This window comes from Amia ocellicauda, chromosome 2 (genome assembly GCF_036373705.1).
Source record: "Amia ocellicauda isolate fAmiCal2 chromosome 2, fAmiCal2.hap1, whole genome shotgun sequence".
Lineage (NCBI taxonomy): Eukaryota > Metazoa > Chordata > Actinopteri > Amiiformes > Amiidae > Amia > Amia ocellicauda.
This window is the reverse complement of record NC_089851.1, coordinates 12,824,546-12,842,188: the sequence shown is the minus strand read 5'-3', so window position 1 is coordinate 12,842,188 and position 17,643 is coordinate 12,824,546. Positions and strand designations below refer to the sequence as shown.

The 17,643-nt window shown below is 38.5% G+C and overlaps 1 protein-coding gene across 2 annotated transcripts in view; it reads left to right on the top strand.

The window, feature by feature from the left end:
• The window catches only part of piezo2b (piezo-type mechanosensitive ion channel component 2b), a 164,914-nt gene extending 148,728 nt beyond the window's left edge, over nucleotides 1–16,186 (top strand). The window contains exons 35-53 of one of the 2 annotated variants that reach the window (XM_066719121.1): nucleotides 1,603–1,769; nucleotides 2,025–2,218; nucleotides 3,447–3,614; nucleotides 6,573–7,154; nucleotides 7,492–7,750; nucleotides 8,882–9,061; nucleotides 9,271–9,529; nucleotides 9,690–9,822; nucleotides 10,304–10,451; nucleotides 10,540–10,754; nucleotides 11,166–11,324; nucleotides 11,591–11,738; nucleotides 12,142–12,330; nucleotides 12,718–12,810; nucleotides 12,955–13,124; nucleotides 13,473–13,589; nucleotides 13,705–13,784; nucleotides 14,253–14,442; nucleotides 14,748–16,186. In XM_066719121.1, coding sequence (XP_066575218.1) covers nucleotides 1,603–1,769; nucleotides 2,025–2,218; nucleotides 3,447–3,614; nucleotides 6,573–7,154; nucleotides 7,492–7,750; nucleotides 8,882–9,061; nucleotides 9,271–9,529; nucleotides 9,690–9,822; nucleotides 10,304–10,451; nucleotides 10,540–10,754; nucleotides 11,166–11,324; nucleotides 11,591–11,738; nucleotides 12,142–12,330; nucleotides 12,718–12,810; nucleotides 12,955–13,124; nucleotides 13,473–13,589; nucleotides 13,705–13,784; nucleotides 14,253–14,442; nucleotides 14,748–15,000 — 3,704 coding nt within the window. In that variant the 3' untranslated portion in view covers nucleotides 15,001–16,186. The remainder of the gene's footprint in view (nucleotides 1–1,602; nucleotides 1,770–2,024; nucleotides 2,219–3,446; nucleotides 3,615–6,572; nucleotides 7,155–7,491; nucleotides 7,751–8,881; nucleotides 9,062–9,270; nucleotides 9,530–9,689; nucleotides 9,823–10,303; nucleotides 10,452–10,539; nucleotides 10,755–11,165; nucleotides 11,325–11,590; nucleotides 11,739–12,141; nucleotides 12,331–12,717; nucleotides 12,811–12,954; nucleotides 13,125–13,472; nucleotides 13,590–13,704; nucleotides 13,785–14,252; nucleotides 14,443–14,747) is intronic. The other variant, XM_066719130.1, reaches the window with a different exon arrangement.
• The last annotated feature ends 1,457 nt before the right edge of the window (nucleotides 16,187–17,643 follow it).

The window sequence follows — 17,643 nt, the reverse complement described above, 5'->3', positions numbered from 1 at the left end:
GTGTTAAATAGGCATGTTTTTTCTAATTTCTCTTTAGTAATGTTTTGCCAATATGTTTTTATGTTGCACAAGTCACTCACCTGTATATAAGTAACTAAGCAATAAGTATATTGTGAATTTTGAGAGGTGTTAGTAAAAGTAATTGGCTTGGTAGCTCAAAACTAAAATCATACATTTCAAAATATAAATATTCGATGGAGCAATATTATATATCTCTGTTAGCCTAGGTATTCTATCGACTGCTTTCTCTGAAGTTCCTAATTTCCTTCCTACTGTGCACTTCTACTGTCCTTCATTTCCATTCATGTCAACAGCACTCTGGAAGATCTCACCATACACAGGGCTACAGCTCTACTTATGTAGCTAGCTTGAGGAACCCTTGCTCAACTAAGTCCCACCCAAATGTCCATATCAAGAAGACTATCTTTTGTCTTCAATCTACAGACGGGTGAAAATTAAAGGAAAAACCTGTATAAATGAGTACATAATGAATGCAGATGCCTCCAAACAGGTGTACTGCATGATATAATTTAGCAATTAACATCCTATTATGCTCTATATCATGTATGAAAATGCTGAGCAGGCCCAGTTGACCTCGATTTTTGGATCAAGATGGCAAGAGGAAAGGATCTAAGTGACTTTGAAAGAGGGGTGATTATTGGGGCATGAATGGCAGGAGCTTCAGTCACAAAGACTGCTCAACAGGCTAGTGTTTCAATAGGAACAGTGACTTTCTTTATCTGTATTTAGATCTATGGGAAAGACATCTTTAAATAGTGTTGGGAAAAAGTGGTTGAAAGCACACATTTAATGACCGTGATGCTCGTGCATAACTGCGATATGTAAGGAAAAAACTAAGAGCATATGCTATGGCCTTCGCAGTCACCAGATCTCAACCCAGTTGAACACCTATGGGACATTTTGGACCAATGTGTTAGACAGCGCTCTCCACCACCACCATCAAAACACCAAATGAGGGAATATCTTTTGGGAGAATGGTGTTCATCCCTCCAGTAGAGTTCAGAGACTCGTAGAATCTGTGCCAAGAGCATTGAAGCTGTTCTGGCTGCTCGTGGTGGCCCAACACCTTACTGAGACACTTTTGTTGTTTTTTCCTTTAATTTGTTACCCGTCTGTAGCTAAAGCCAGACACACTTGCTGAATATGTATTAGCCCCCAAAGTTTCTGTTATTCAAAGAACCCAAAAAATAGAATATGTCCAGAACATTCCATTACTGAGAAACAATGCTATTCAACTTATGTCTAATCACAATGTCAAAAACGCGTTACACATTTACACCACAATAATAATCATCATAATCATGGAAAGTTGTTTAATGCAGTTTATGTGGTGCAAAACATTCATTCATAAGAGCCAAATGTGCTCCTCTCGTGTGTAACATATTTAAAAACCTAGAATTATGGCACAATAACTTAATTTCTAAAATGTACAATATTTTTGCTCTCTGTACTTCCTACTGAAATATTTCTATAGGGAGAAATACAATGTGTACAAGTTTTTTACTATTGCACATACTGCCTTCCTCGTGTCAGTTAGTCATCAGGTTCTCCTCTAATGCCTGTTGTTTCTTTTTATAATAGATAACATCATTAAGCGCATTTTTAATATTGTGAAGTTTACGTGGGTCCTTTTCCGTGCACTGCTGGACAGTTTTACGGCATGGCTGAACTCCATCTGCAGAGAGCACATTGATATATCCACTGTTCTCAGAATAGAACGGTGCATGCTGACCAGAGAAATTAAAAAGGTATGTAATTCATAAAAAAATATTGTTTATCAGTAGTAATGAGATCCACAAATAAAACAAGTACTAGATAGATCTTTACTGGATCACCTGTCAGATTAAATAGTGAATTTAATTGTTCAGTGTTCACATACACACACACACACACACACATATATACAGAGAGGGAAATTGAGTCATCAAAGAAGAACAGTAATGACCTTTCTAATAACTGGAAAAACTATCAGTATACTGACAGATTTGTATTTGCTCAAACAGGGGAATGTTCCATCCCGAGAGAGTATACACATCTATTACCAGAAGCAGATGCACATGAATCTTTCCAGGGAGTCTGGCCTGGACAGGATTGATGAAGATCTCTCTGGTTCCAGCTCCCAGAAAGCAGAGCGGAAACGTGGTGCTCATAGGATGGACAGCTTAGATTCGGTTGCCTCCCGTGACACCTTGTCAAGGTAATGCTTAAGTGGAATTAGCCAGATGTTGGGAACGCTAGGTTAAAATGATTTTACTATTGCCAACGCACTCAAATGCTTATGGAATAAAGTGTTACAAAATAAACATTCAGAGTTTAAAGTGGCATTTTTACACCCTCTTTGAGTAAGAAAAGTTGACAGTTCCAGTTCTAATGTGTTTTTAGTTTGTTTCTGCAGTTTCAAAGCTAATGTAAACATTGTTTTTATCAGTCTCAGCCTTGAAGTACTTGAGTTGTAGTTTTAACACTTCAGGACAATAGCCATTCTCTATTTCTAAATGTTAATGAGGAAGATGTGTGGAAGAGAAGTGGACGCCTCCTGCGTATGCCTTTAGGAGGGAACTTGGTCACTATTATATATATATTTTTTAGTTGGCCCAATAGAATTAGAAAGAAATATCAGGTCAGAACATACATATATATATACACTACATAACATTGTTATGGTCTATATAATGCCAATATCTAAAGATTTAAAATAAAGTGCAAACAAGTATGCAGAATGGGTTTGGTGCTTTCTCCCCAAGACATCAGCTGCTTTCCATGTTTTCCTTGACATTTCCAAGCGGAACAGAGATGGAAAATGAATATTCAGTGTGTGAGGGGAAGCTGACTCTGTCAATGACAAGCTTTCACTGGAGCCTGGGCTCTTTTGTCACAAAATGAATATTGTTTGTGTTCAAGTTTCCATTGCATAGTTATACCATGCACAGTGGTTCTTCTTTAGATCAAATACATAAATAGACACGAAAGTAAATAAGGCCTTAACATGAACTGATTCTAAATCTATATATACATATATTTGAAGTCTCCATTGAATTATTACATGAGTACATAGTTTTAGAACGACATTGAACTAATTAATATTTACAAGTTTTTATTTAAATGTTTTTACTTGATTTGCATTGCTGGAATAGCCTGCTAAATTATCTTCATAGTTTGCATAACCTCCCCAACCAGTCACTTTCAAATTCTCCTAGTAAATCGAATCTCAATAATCATACAAAAAGTTTTGCAAAGTATTCCATAATACCCTGATCATGGTATAGATTGCTTCTCCTTTTTTATATTAACACATCTCATAAAGCTAATCAGTGTTGGCCATGTGTGTGTTTTTTTGCCGTGTGTGTCAATTTTGAATTTGGTGGATGTGCGTGTCATTGTGCTCCTTACTAATCAGATTCCATTCTAACCATTTGTGCTGCCAGCGTCTACACAGAGGCCACCATGCTGTTTTCACGGCAGTCCACCTTAGACGATTTAGATGGGCCAGAAAACGTTCCTAAAACGAGTGAGCGCGCTCGCCCTAAGCTGCGCAAAATGTACAGCATGGACATGTCCTCTTCATCCGCAGACAGTGGCAGCATTGTGTCAAGGTGCCTAACCCGTGCATGTGTTCTTCACCACATATTGGAATGTGTTTTGTGCTCATTTTGTTGTGCTGTTTGCTCTGCTTTGCAGTTTTTGTTTATTTTTTATGAAACAAATCCTTAAGATCTATGATTTTTGTTTAACATAATGTTTGATGTCTACTGATTATTTAATACTTTAATGTTTGTAAGTTAAGCACAGATTTTTATGTTTTGCTATATAGTTTCTTTTCACATCTCCTCCCTTAATGCTTTTCTTGTGTTTTTGCCTTGCCCAAATGAATATAGTTCATTAGCCCCTCAGTTCACACTTACTCTGCATACTATTTCAATCATACAATTATCTAAATTGGAGGATAGCTGAGACTCCACCCATTTAATTTTCTTTTCAGGTTTGAATTGTTTACAGGGTAAAATATATGCCACACCAAAAAGAGTTTCATTTTATTGTTCTCTTTAAACTGAGCAAAGGCTACTGCTGCTTTTTTAGTAAAAGTATTTTTTAAGTTGCTGAGCTTTGGGGGCTCCTACATAAAATAACTCAGCTTGTTAAAAGACTACAAGACTATCCCCTCAATGATGTGAATCTGGACTATGTCCTGGTCAGCTGTGCACAGGGTTCAACACAGGGTATCATGCAACAGACTGAATGCTGACAGGTTGGGTAGGTTTGAGACCAGCAAGGTGTGGGGGCCTGTGAGACCACAGTCATATAAGCTGTGCATTTTGCATGTTGTAGACTTGAAGGGTGTCTTGGTAGCAAGCATTTTGGAGCCTGCTGCCTTTATCTCTTCTGCGCTAGAACTGAAGTCATAGTGGTGAACTGAGTTGATTCAATTCAAAATGTGGATAGCATAACACATTTTAAATAATACAAATAAAATATTTGTCAGACAAACTTAAACTGGCACAATTACAGGTGTAGCCTTCACTCGTGCATCTAAGCAATGGCCAGTAGTCTCTCTAACCAGTGTCTTACAGGGATCAAAGTAATTGATTTCCCATTAACATAGAGGGATGCTTCCTACAGTTATTACCACAGTTAAATTAGTTTTGCAATGTTAATACGTTGAGATGGCCACAGTATCTTTGAAAGACACAAATCAATGTTTTAAAGGGTTGATTAGAAGAACAAATGTTCCACACAAATAGACTTCCATGCGACTGGAACTTTCTGGTTTTAATTGAACTCATACAGCTGAACGTTTATCTGAGCCTAAACAAATACATTGTTTTCGTACAATGAGAAAGCATTCAAATATTTTAAAGAGAAGACCAATTTTCCATTGTTGGACTTCTTTCTGTATACAGTTTCACTTTGAATGTGGCGGTAGCATGCTTTCCTCTCTCTTTGTCTAGCCGGCAGCGTGTTGAAAGACTGTATTGTAAATTTCACTCCATCCTGCTTTGCCTTGCCTGGTATGCATCAAGGAAGTAAACAGTGATAAATAGATCCAAAATGTTTCTTCTAGTGTGTGAGATGTTATAAATAGCCTGTGGCCTTATAAGAGGCAATTTTAAGTCTTAATCTATAATATAGTTCCTGTTAAAATGTGTTTTACTTAGATCCTTCATCCATTTGCTGAAGGGATGTGTAAATGTAATCCACACATCCTTACCAACATACACACTTTGTTCTTAAAGGGACCACCAGGGTATTGGTAGTAGTTTTATCTGGAAAAGGCCCAAATTGTGACGGGTCTGTAAGTCAATGGTTGGGAACCTGCAGTCTTGAATAAAATGCATGGACAGCCCTGGATCAGCCTTTTGAGCTGAAGAATATAAACCTTATTATTTTTCAGTGTTTTGTTAGGTGCAGTGATAACATAAATGCCAGTATGTTGAATTGTTAATCCCTTCAACAACATATTAAACCATTTGCATTTATGTATTTATTTACTAAATGTTTTCTAGTTTTCAGTCAATATTACTGTATTCTCACATACATTCACCGGGAGACACTGCCACCTTTTGAGACAAAAAGGGATTTTTTTGTTTTAACAAAGCAAACTTGAAAAGCTTTGGAAAATGTTTTATTTAAATTTCAAAATAAAACTTGTATAAAGCATTTTTAAAATAATAGATTTGTTTAACAAAAATGTGTATGTTAAATGGGACATTTAAATACATTTTTATCTATATAACGTTAGGTCCATAAATACTTGGATAGTGACACAATTATCATCATTTTGGCTCTGTATGCCACCACAATGGATTTGAAAGGAAACAATCAATATGTGCTTTAAGTGTAGACTTTCATTTTTAATGTGAGGGCAGTTACATCCAAATTGGGTGAACGGTGTAGGAATTCCACCCATTTTTATATGTGGCCCCCCCAATTTTAGGGGCTCAAAAGTAATTGGACAAACTAACATAATCATTAATTAAATTGTGAGTTTCAGTACCTGGTTGCTAATCCTTTGCAGTCAATGACTGCCTGAAGTCTGGAACCCATAGACATCACCAGATGCTGGGTTTCTTTCCTGGTGATGCTCTGCCAGGCCTGCACTGCAGCTGTCTTTAGTTCCTGCTTGTTCTTTGGGCATTCACCCGATGTAACTACCCTCAAATTAAAGATGAAAGTCTACACTTAAAGAACATCTTAATTGTTTCCTTTCAAATCCATTGTGGTGCCGTACAGAGCCAAAATGATAACAAATTGTGTCACTGTCCAAATATGTATGAACCTAACTGTATGTAAAGCTACTTTATATTGGTCATTGATTTTTATTTGATTAAGGGTATTTCTATTGCATGTTTCATGAGTGAATAGATCATTTAAAGTCCATATATAAAGTGGAAGTATTGACTAACACTTAGTATTTTTTCCTGTATAGTCATTATTATACTGCTACGTAAGGGTTTTCAGCCTTCAGACTTGAGCACTCTTTCACTGTCCTGATGTATTCATAAATGATGTAGTAAATCCTGTCTTATTTGTGGTCATATTTATTCTCCCTGTAGTGAGCCTACCCAGTGCACCATGCTGTACTCACGCCAGGGCACGACGGACACCATAGAAGAAGTGGAGGACGAACAGGACGAGGAAGCGGCCTCCTCCGGTGCAGTGGCAATCCCCACAACCTCAGACGGGGTTCAGGGGTCTGAGGGACGAGCATCTGAGGCACAAAAAGCAGTTCACAGTCCAAGGGATACCGTCTCTTATGGGGAGGGACAAGAACGTTGCACACAAGAGGAGGAATCAGAAAGGACAGGAGATGAACAGCACCCGGGCGAAGGTCAGGATTACCAAATGGGCGGCCGTGAGGCGGATGACGAAGTTCACTTATACCCAGCCGAATGTGACATCCAGCTGTACACCCCCGACACAGACGCGCCCACCACATACCCTACCGATGTGGACGTGGACGTTCCCCCTTCCTACAGCAAAGCGGTCAGCTTCGACAGGATGTCCGTGAGCTCTGACGAGGACGACAAAGGCCTGATGGCTATGACCCCCGATGACAGCAGATCTGACCGCATAGACGACACCTTGCTGCCTTCACTCACTCACGAGCTGACGGCCAGCGAACTCCTGCTCAACAAGTGAGCCTTTTCCCATTCCCTTTTTCCTGCTGATGGTGAAGTGCCTGTTTTATAGCAGCCTGTTTTTCTCAGAAACACTGACATTATGAAAACACAATTGTGGTCGTCACATCTAAGATGGGGCCATGTGAGTATGGTGAATTAATGTCACCATTGCCACACTGTAAACAAGAAATGTAATATGATGCAGTCAACAGCTATTATTGATGTCAACTGTTGTTAATTACAGTGTCATTATTTATGCCATTCCTGGTACGTATGCAGATTAATATGCTGGAAACACAGATCTAAAAAAATACGTTTTTGTGCAATTTATACATATATTTTCCTGTCCTAGGATGTTTTACGATGAAGAGCTGGAATCCTCTGAAAGATTCTACAAATCGCAGCCTCAGATTTTGCAGCTCGTCTATGCTCTCTACAACATGCTGGTGGCCCATTCTGAAATGGTGTGCTACTTCGTCATCATCCTCAATAACATGATCTCAGCCTCCACTGTCACCCTGGTGCTTCCCATCCTCATCTTCCTGTGGGCGATGCTTTCTGTCCCCAGACCCAGCAAACGTTTCTGGATGGCAGCTATTGTCTACACTGAGGTAAGATCACAACTCTTCTCAGGAATCGTTGCTTTCTCTTGAAAGGGGGGCAGTGTGCTATAGTGTGAGGAGGAAATTAAGATACAGGGCTGAAATCTAGAATTCTTCTACTGGATTCCATAATTGCATAATGCCCCAAATGCTGATGGTTTACTTATACAATTACTTTGCACTGGTTAATTAATAAAGGGTAGAATAATGGTTACCTTTTTATTTGAAGAGGTACATACATTGTGGTATGTTCCTCATTGGTGGATCCCACATTGGATAGATACATCACCTGCTGATTGGCTGCTCATCAGGTAGCTGTTGTAGGATTTAAGACCTCATGTCCTCTTTGATTGTGAAATGCAGTGGAGCCGATTGACACCTTTCATTACAGAATCCTAGTTTGTATTGTGTGAGAAAGTATCAAGTTGGGACTAAATCACATCTCCTCAATTATGGTTTTCTATCTACCCTAAATTGTGGACATAAGAGACAACACAGCTAATCTTTTATGACCTGCTAAAACTGACCAGACTCTGAAGGGTCAGAGATGCTTTCGGCAGGCGCTTTCGGCAGTGGACAGGGGTCAGCATAGGGACCCTGACTGGTCTGCGGCTACGCAGCCCCATACACAACAAACTGCGATGCACTGTGTGTTCTGACACCTTTCTATCAGAACCAGCATTCATTTTTTCAGCAATTTGAGCTACAGTAGCTCGTCTATTGGATCGGACCACACGGGCCAGCCCACGTGCATCAATAAGCCAATGTGTAACCCATGTAAACATATTTTTAATTATATGTAATTATATAAACATTATATCAACTTTATTTAAATACATTATATAAACATTTATATTGTAACAGTGTGAAGGGATGGCACGGTGCTGGGCTCTTCAAATAAGAAGTGTCTTAGGGAAGGGTCTGGGAACAGAAAAGAAAGTCAGGCAGCTACACTGTTACTGTCACAAAACAAACAAACCCAGACACAGCCAACAGTCCAAATGGATGTCCAAAATCAGAGTCTAAGCCAATATATATATATATATATATATATATATATATATAACTCACAGACTTACAAATAGCTGTAAATTCATGTTTGTATATTTTCTAAAATGTGTCTTTTGTTGTTTTTTACAGGTAACAATTGTGATCAAATACTTCTTTCAATTTGGATTTTTCCCCTTCAATCAGCAAATTTTAGAGCGGAATAAGCCCTATTTCCCACCCAATATCATTGGTATTGAGAAGAAGGAAGGCTATGTGCACTATGACCTGGTCCAGCTCCTTGCCCTCTTTTTTCACAGGTCCATATTAAAGGTACTTATCTTTACTTTCTGTGGGATTGTGTTCTGCTCTTGTCAGTGCACATGCTCATCACTTGTCTTTCATATTGCAAAGCCCTTGATATAATTGTGCTCCTCCACTGCATACAAAATAATTGTGAATTAAAAAAATATAGTGATTGAAGTGAGTTATGATGAACACTCTGAATCCGTTACTAGTTCGCTTGTGATTCTTCCTTGCAGTGCCATGGTTTGTGGGATGAAGATGACTGTAGTGCCACGGAAAAGGCCACACACAGGGATGATTCGGAGGATGAATGCTCCATGGCCATAGAGAGAAGGGAGTCCGCTGGGTCCCTGAAGTCCATCAACCTGGCAGCCTCCCTGGAGTCTATTCATGTTCACTTCCCAGAGCAGCAGACCCCGGTGCGAAGGAAGAGCTCCAGTGCGGGGTCCCAGATCTCTCGCAGGTCCACCCGCTCCTCCTCCAGGTCTAAGAGAGGTATGAACTGCTCTTCAACAATGAACCATGTGGATTTACCTCACTAAGCCCCATTGCTTTTAACCCTGTATAAGGTTTATTTTGACTTATGAAATGCAGATTTGAATTGCTCTTCCCTGAGCAGGCTGGGCTGTAATGTGTCATGTGCTCATTTCTGTAGGAAGCACCAGTACCCACAACAGCAGCCGGAAGGGCAGCAGTGTCCTCAGCGTCCAGCAAAAGAGTCGAAAGGAGCTGGTGCTTGAAAAGCTGAGGGAGCAACTCATCAAAGCTAAGGCCTTCACAATTAAGAAGTAAGTGCCTTCTCATTGATGAATAAAGGGTCTTGATTCTTCAGGTGTGTCTCATGTGCTTTGTTGTATTCAGAAGAGGTGTGTATTTCCCGTACTCTAGGGCACATGGCAAGCAATTAGTGTTTGCAGAAATGAAGCAACAACTTTTGATCATGCTTAATAGTGTTCCTCCACCTTCTTCTACTGACACTTTCTAGAATTATTGATTAAACAATGCATGGATTTTATTTTGTGTTTTTGTTATTAATGACATGATAATATGAAGGACTGCAAGCGAGATTTTCATTATTGGTATAATATTGGCACAAATATGCAATTAATTTTTTTCTGGCTGCAGTTTAATTGGTCTATTTTAAGTGGGGGCTTGCACATGTATTGTGAATACATCAGAATATTCACCAGAATTGCAGAATTATTCCCCTTTAAACAATATGTACAAGTTTACCCCTAACTATGCATTTATTCTTCTTCACTTATGCAGAACCCTTGAAGTCTACATCCCTATTCGGCAGTTTTTCTACAATCTGATTCACCCAGAGTACAGCGCTGTGACCGATGTCTATGTGTTGATGTTTCTGGCAGACACAGTTGACTTCATTATTATTGTGTTTGGCTTCTGGGCATTTGGGGTACATAGAAGTATATATTTTATCATAAACAATCTAAATATAGAGTCATTGTATGTGTTCTAGATAAGCAATATATTTGTCTTCACAGAAACACTCTGCCGCAGCAGACATTACATCCTCCCTGTCAGAGGATCAGGTTCCAGAAGCTTTCCTGGTGATGGTTTTGATTCAGTTTGGAACCATGGTGGTTGATCGGGCCCTGTACCTCAGGAAGACCGTAATGGGAAAAGTCATTTTCCAAGTCATCTTGGTCTTTGGAATACACTTTTGGATGTTCTTCATCCTACCTGGTGTGACAGATAGGTACAGACAAGCTGATAACCATCTGTTAGGTCATGTGTTCAATCAGTCTTTTTCCTTTCAGTGTTGGGAGACTTACAAATCTGTATATGTAAAATTCACATAATTTACCCTATTGAGTGTCACAAGCATTACTTGTTGTTTAGAACAATTAAATTTAAGTCATTTGATCTGTGTAATCTCAGTAAGCCAGTAAGCCATTTATTTATTGCCATGTCATTGGTTTATAACTTCATTTCAATTAGGAGATATTTTTCCCAAAACACATTTCCAAATCCTATGTAGCTAAACAATTGTATGTTTCCAACTTTTCCAAGTTGTTTAAAGTGAAAGAAATATGCGTGAAATAAACTTGTTCACATACCAAGTCCCAGACAAAGTCCTAACGCTGTCATCTCTGCTTTCTGCCTCAAGGCGGTTCAGTCAGAACACTGTGGCTCAGCTGTGGTACTTCGTGAAGTGCATTTATTTTGGATTATCTGCCTATCAGATCAGATGCGGCTATCCAACACGTGTGCTTGGCAACTTTCTAACCAAAAGCTACAACTATGTCAACCTCTTTTTATTCCAAGGGTGAGTTGCTTTCTGAAGACCGGGGACATATCAGTCTAAATTAGCAATGTTTATTTTAATTATATCCATGGAAATCAGGAGAAGATTTACGGAGGAAGAGTCATTAAAATGTGTTTTTGTTGTTGTTTTTAAGGCTTAATTATTTTGTAGATATATTTTTTAAAAGTTGTATTTGGAAGCTTTATGCTGACTGTAATCTCAGTAAGTGCTGTTGATGGAATGCAGTGATGTGTTTCACATTGTGTTTCACTCCATCCATTGTTCAGTTTCCGCCTCGTACCCTTCCTGACGGAGCTCAGGGCTGTGATGGACTGGGTGTGGACTGACACCACACTCAGCTTGTCCAGCTGGATCTGTGTGGAAGACATTTACGCCCACATATTTGTGCTTAAGTGTTGGAGAGAGTCAGAGAAGGTGAGTAATACAAACAAGAGATGTGAGGGAGTTCAGACCTTATTATAATTGGTTTTAGATCAGATCTTTGTGTGTATTTGTAAAAAATAATAATACAAATGTAATAATAATATTATTAGTGTTTGTAGAAATGCGTTAAAATTACAGTGATATTTCCGGAAGGAAACATAAGGCAAAGCCATCTATTCCAATGAAAAAGGATTACATCTAAACACTCCCTCACTGCAATTATTAGCATTTACAATTTCCATTTTGAAAATAAATATGATGTTACTTGAGCAATACCTAACTGATAGTCTGTGAAAGACAGTACAGTAGCTGTACCATATAATGTAGGGTATGTTACAAAAGGCAACAAGTATGTTGGCCAAGTTTGGCTCCAAGATATACCTGTGTTTTTCAGAGATATCCCCAGCCAAGGGGACAGAAGAAGAAGAAAGTGGTGAAGTATGGAATGGGGGGTATGATTGTGATGTTGCTCATCTGCATCGTATGGTTTCCCCTGCTCTTCATGTCTCTGATCAAATCTGTGGCTGGTGTTGTTAACAGACCTTTAGACGTCTCCATAACAATAACACTCGGTGGCTTCCAGGTACAGCTGAAATATTCCACAGATCTGTTGTTTGATATTAAGGGAACAAATATTGTTGTCTCTTATTATTATTATTATTATTATTATTATTATTATTATTATTATTATTATTAAATATACAACTTTTTTGAATTCATCACTTAGCTTTAAATGATTATATTTAATTGTAAGAAGAATTACTCACTTGACCCTTTGCATTTGTTTTGTATTGCTTTTGGTATATAAAATGTATGTGTTACTCAGAGTTTGATTCTGTAACAAAACTGATGGGGGACATTACACAAGATAAAGTCAGCCAGTGATTGCAGTACTGTGAATATATTTTTATAATAAACACTGTTCTCAGGATGATGTGATTGTTTATTTATATATTTTCTATTTTTACAGCCTGTCTTTACTATGAGTGCCCAACAAACTCATCTAAAAACCCCTAGCAGTTCAGATTATAACGCTTTTTTGAAATCGTATACAAATACACCCGTAAGTATAACATTAGAATTCTTTCCTTTGAAAACCTGTCCTTATTGGTAACATCTGCTGTGTATTGTGTATTGGTATTGTCCCACACGCAGTAAAAATCAAACTATGTTATGTATTTATTGATTCATGTGTTTATTTTTGTAGGCAGCACTGCAGGCTTTAGAAGCATTTGCATATGAGGATGTCACAATAGCAAACCTGGAAGGTGACTCTAGTTCCCTGTGGACTATCAGTCCTCCAAGTCGAAAAAAACTAATTGAGGACCTGAGGATTTCAAAAGAATTTCAGATTACTATTGCATGGAACATTCGAAGGTATGTTCTGTGGTTCAACCATAGCAGTCGCAACCAAAAAGAGACTTTATTGTAGCAAACCAGCATTGCGTTTTAACCAAAATACACATATGTCAAATATTACATTATTTTAATAATATTTAAACATTAGTCCTGAAAAATAAAGGAAAGATTTCAGGAAAAGAAATCTAGGCCATTTAGAATAAACCTTGACATTTATATCATATAGCTCATCATTTTCTGTATGACCCTCTGAAATTGCACATCATATTGGGTGTTCAGTGAATATCTTTATTAAAAGTGGCTCAGCAAGGAAGTATGTTAGTGTGCTTTCTAAAGTCCTGGATTGTTTGGTTTCATTTTACACAGGAATGCTACTCTAGGTGCGAAAGACGAAGACGCACTGGATAAGCATACAGTACAACTTGATAATGCCACACAATCAGAGCTTATTAATTTATTGAACGGAACGCTAAAAAAGCCTGTGTAAGTATATATAAGTATATATATATGTAAGTCTATCTGAATTTAAACATGCATATATTCTGTATCAGTTTATTTCATGGATGTATGGAACTTGACTTTTTTTTCTGCTTTGCAGGAAAATAGAAAATGCTATCCCGTGCTTTATCAAAGCACCCAGCAATTCCAACGCAAAACCTATAGAGGCTCTGTATGAAGGTATACCTATTATCTCTACCAGAAATGAAATTTGGGACACTTGGATACAATGACTAATAGTACAGTGAAGGGAAGAGTGCTATACTGGTGACAAACATCATGACATGCTGTTGCCTTGGCAGTCAGTGTGTCCACAATTAACACAATGAAATATGAATTCCTGAAAACAAACGTGTTACAGATATCAGATTAATGATGTACATAAATGCAATTCTGTCACTCTTTTTCCATGTGGTGCAGTAGGATATAAATGGTTACAAAGTTTGTTTTTGCAGATCAGTGCTGTTTGTTGCTTTCACTCCATAGACCATTCTGTAATCTCTCTGTATATGAAATGTATACACAAACAGTGTGACTGTATCAAGGACCTGAATCTTTGAGCTGATGCGCAGGACCTTGATTTTGTTATCTAGTCTGTTGTGGCTCATGCTGTTTCGCAGAATCTGACAATGCAGTTTTTTCCTTCAGACGGAAAGTACAGGAGCATCACACTGACACTTGAGAAAAAGGAAATTGACGCTATGGAGGTGGAGTGGTGGACTGTTAACATGAGCAGACCTGAGAGAGGAATACCTGCTGAAAACATGAACGGAATTGTTCTCTATGTCTTCAGTAATAAAGTCAGTCCTCCAAGCTTAGGTTTTCTCGCCGGATATGGGTGAGTTGGAATTATCTCAGTTATGCCCCTGCACTTAATATAAACATACCCTACTACAGGTTTAACATACAATAACACTATGTACTTTTCATGAAAACATGAGTCTTTAATTGTGGTATTCTGAGTAACAAACATGTAATTTGAGGGTGAGAATGTAAGTAATGAGAATGTAAGCCTATGAAACTTACAAGTTAATTTTAAATGCTGCTAAAGCCCCTTTTTCAACCTCATGTGTGGATTGACATTCCTGATGTCAGTGCAAATTGTATTTACTCTTTCTGTTTTGTCTCTCTTTATAACAACAGAATCATGGGTTTGTATGCCTCTGTGGTGTTGGTGATCGGGAAGTTTGTGCGCGAGTTCTTCAGTGGAATCTCCCATTCGATCATGTTTGAGGAGCTTCCCAACGTGGACCGGATCCTCAAGCTGTGCACGGACATCTTCCTGGTGCGAGAGACCGGGGAGCTGGAGCTAGAGGAGGACCTGTATGCCAAGCTCATCTTCCTGTACAGATCTCCCGAGACGATGATCAAATGGACACGGGAGAAGACACACTGAGAGCTGCTTGAAACACTGACAATGTAAAAACCATAAGCACAATACTGTCAGAATAGGTATGCTTTCTGTGTAAGGAATGGGCAGTACTATTTTTGTTTTCCCTGGCAGGGCCAAGGAGCCTACACTTCTGAATTCCCACTGCCTGTACAACTTAACCCCGTAAGCAAAAGGAGATTCTGATGTTTTTAAAATGTTATTCTGAAGAATCGAGGCAATCGTTCACCGGTCTTCTTAGAGATGGATCAATGTGCGGGCTTTTATTGTACGACTCCCTTACTCTCTCAGATTGGAATATATAAATCTTGGGTTGTGCAATACGCTGTCCTGACTGGCTGGCTGTAAACTTGAAGGGACATGAAACTTTTTGTGGTTTATTCCTGGAAACACAAGGGCAGTGACTGACTGAAAAACACTAGCCACTTTTCTTTTAATTTTTTAATTTTTTAAACCTGGAAAGGGTTTGGCTTTGCAAGAAACAGAGAGAAGGAGTTTTGAGACAGACACAGAAGACAAATTATATGACAATCTGTTATCTGCCTTATTATGTTTGTACAGTCAACTAAACAATGTGTAAACCATTAAGGATGTTTTTCTCAGGAAAATAAATAAATCATCTCACCTGGAGGGTACTATTCCCCACATCCACGATGAGCATTATTAAGAATAGATCATCTCTTCTTATGTTTGAGCCCAAGGAATCCAGTCTGTGCGTGATTTAGCCCTGGGTGCAGGGTATCTGTGCTTGGAGGAATTTCTTAACTTTAGTCCTATACTGTATGAATGCATTCATTTTCTTAATGTGTATTTTTATGGACATTTAAATTCTTAAACATAAAAGACTTTTAATTAAATTTCTACATCCACTAAAACAAAGAGAAAGAAATGTTTACATCATGACTTGTCATTTTTTTGTTCTTAAGGTTAAGTAAAATTAGTCAATACAATAGGCTGGAGCTAAAGGTAGTCCAACTATGCATTAGAAAACCTTGTAGCATGAAACAAAAACAAAAAACAAAAAAACAAAAATATGGGTATTAATTTTCATTCCATGTACATACATTTTTTTGAGAAAAAAAAAAAAAACTTGACTGGGTACCTGTATATTACAAGGATATATGATGTTGTGGTTCAATAATGGTATGGAAATAAAGCACATGTTGCAAAGAAGCTTGAAAGGTACAACATACACAGTGTATATTTTGTGTTATTATCATGTCTGATCTGTTACAACCCAACAGCTTTATTTTATTCTAATCAAAGTGCTTCCATATTCAGAATAAGCAGGGAAACCGGTTCACTTGCATGGCTCATCCAGGTAGTCACCCTTGGAGTCCAGGATATATCCTGTTGCCTGTTACGATCGATCAAACTACTACGGTGGTCGCGTTGTTTGAAACTCGAGAGAATTTAGAAACATGCCTTCCTTCTCTGTTCATATCCACTCACCATCATATGTACGGACGGTCATAAAACACCTTTGTAAGATTAAAATAACGACTGCTGCAGAATACACAGGCTATATTAATTAATTGGTAGCCCCCATTTGACATTAATAACCTTTGCAAATTGTAGGACATTTTAAGATGTACTGTGTACTGAGATCAACCTAACATTTTCCTTCCTTTGTTAAATCAAAAGTGTGATCCTTGGTGCTTCTCCTTTGCAATAGTTATTATAGAAGGCATAAGCACTGTGAGAAGAATCAGTCACCAAAATTAATAAAGAGTCCATAGTGAGTGAATACAACACAGCGCACACCGAAGGTCTGTACAGAACTGACATGACCGGCAGCGCTGAAATGAAGTGTGAATCATGTTGCGTTTCAAGTGATCCTAGAGCCAGCAGTTTTACCGTAGTTTTTATCGCAGTGTGGTGTAGAGATTTGCCATTGGTTTCTATGAGGCAGGTTGAAAGTTTGAGATTTCAAAACTTCGTGACTTCACTGTGGAGTGAACATTCACTGTTGATGGCTGAGTACGTGAAACTAAATACTTTTCAAAGCTCTGCTTGGGTTACAGGAATTAAATGCAAGTTAAAACTAAATCTGTGATGTTGCTACTGCACGTCTTCTAAGAGGAAACTGTCGTATTAATCTCCATAGTGCAAGGGTTGCCACACCAAGTTGATAAAGCAATAGGGTCATCAGAAATTGGGATGATTCAATGGGCAAAATAATTTGAAATTATACATTTATGTTTTTGAAAACGTGTATTTAAGCAGAAAGTACTAGTGTGATTGAGATCTCATTTACAAGCGAGACCTGAGGAAGGGGAAAAAAAGAAAACCAAAAATGAACTTTCACCAGGGTACAAAAGCATTATCTGGATCAACACTCAGAACAAATTAACAAAGCCTCCAATACTGTAGGGTGTTTTTCACACGTCACACAACTGGGGATGTGGACCCAAGCACAGAAGAAGGCTAAGTCGAAAGACAGGCAACAGGGATAGGAGGGGAATACCAAGAAGCATGGTCAAAGGGACAAGCAAAGGTCGAGAGATCAGGCAATACAGAGAAGGCAAATCCAGACGGCGGTAAAATGGGGACACAGGCAAGAGTCAAGAACACGGAGAAAGCTGGTTAAACACAGGACCGCTCAAGCTGATGCACAGAAAGCCAAACAAGATCTCACAGAGAACAGAG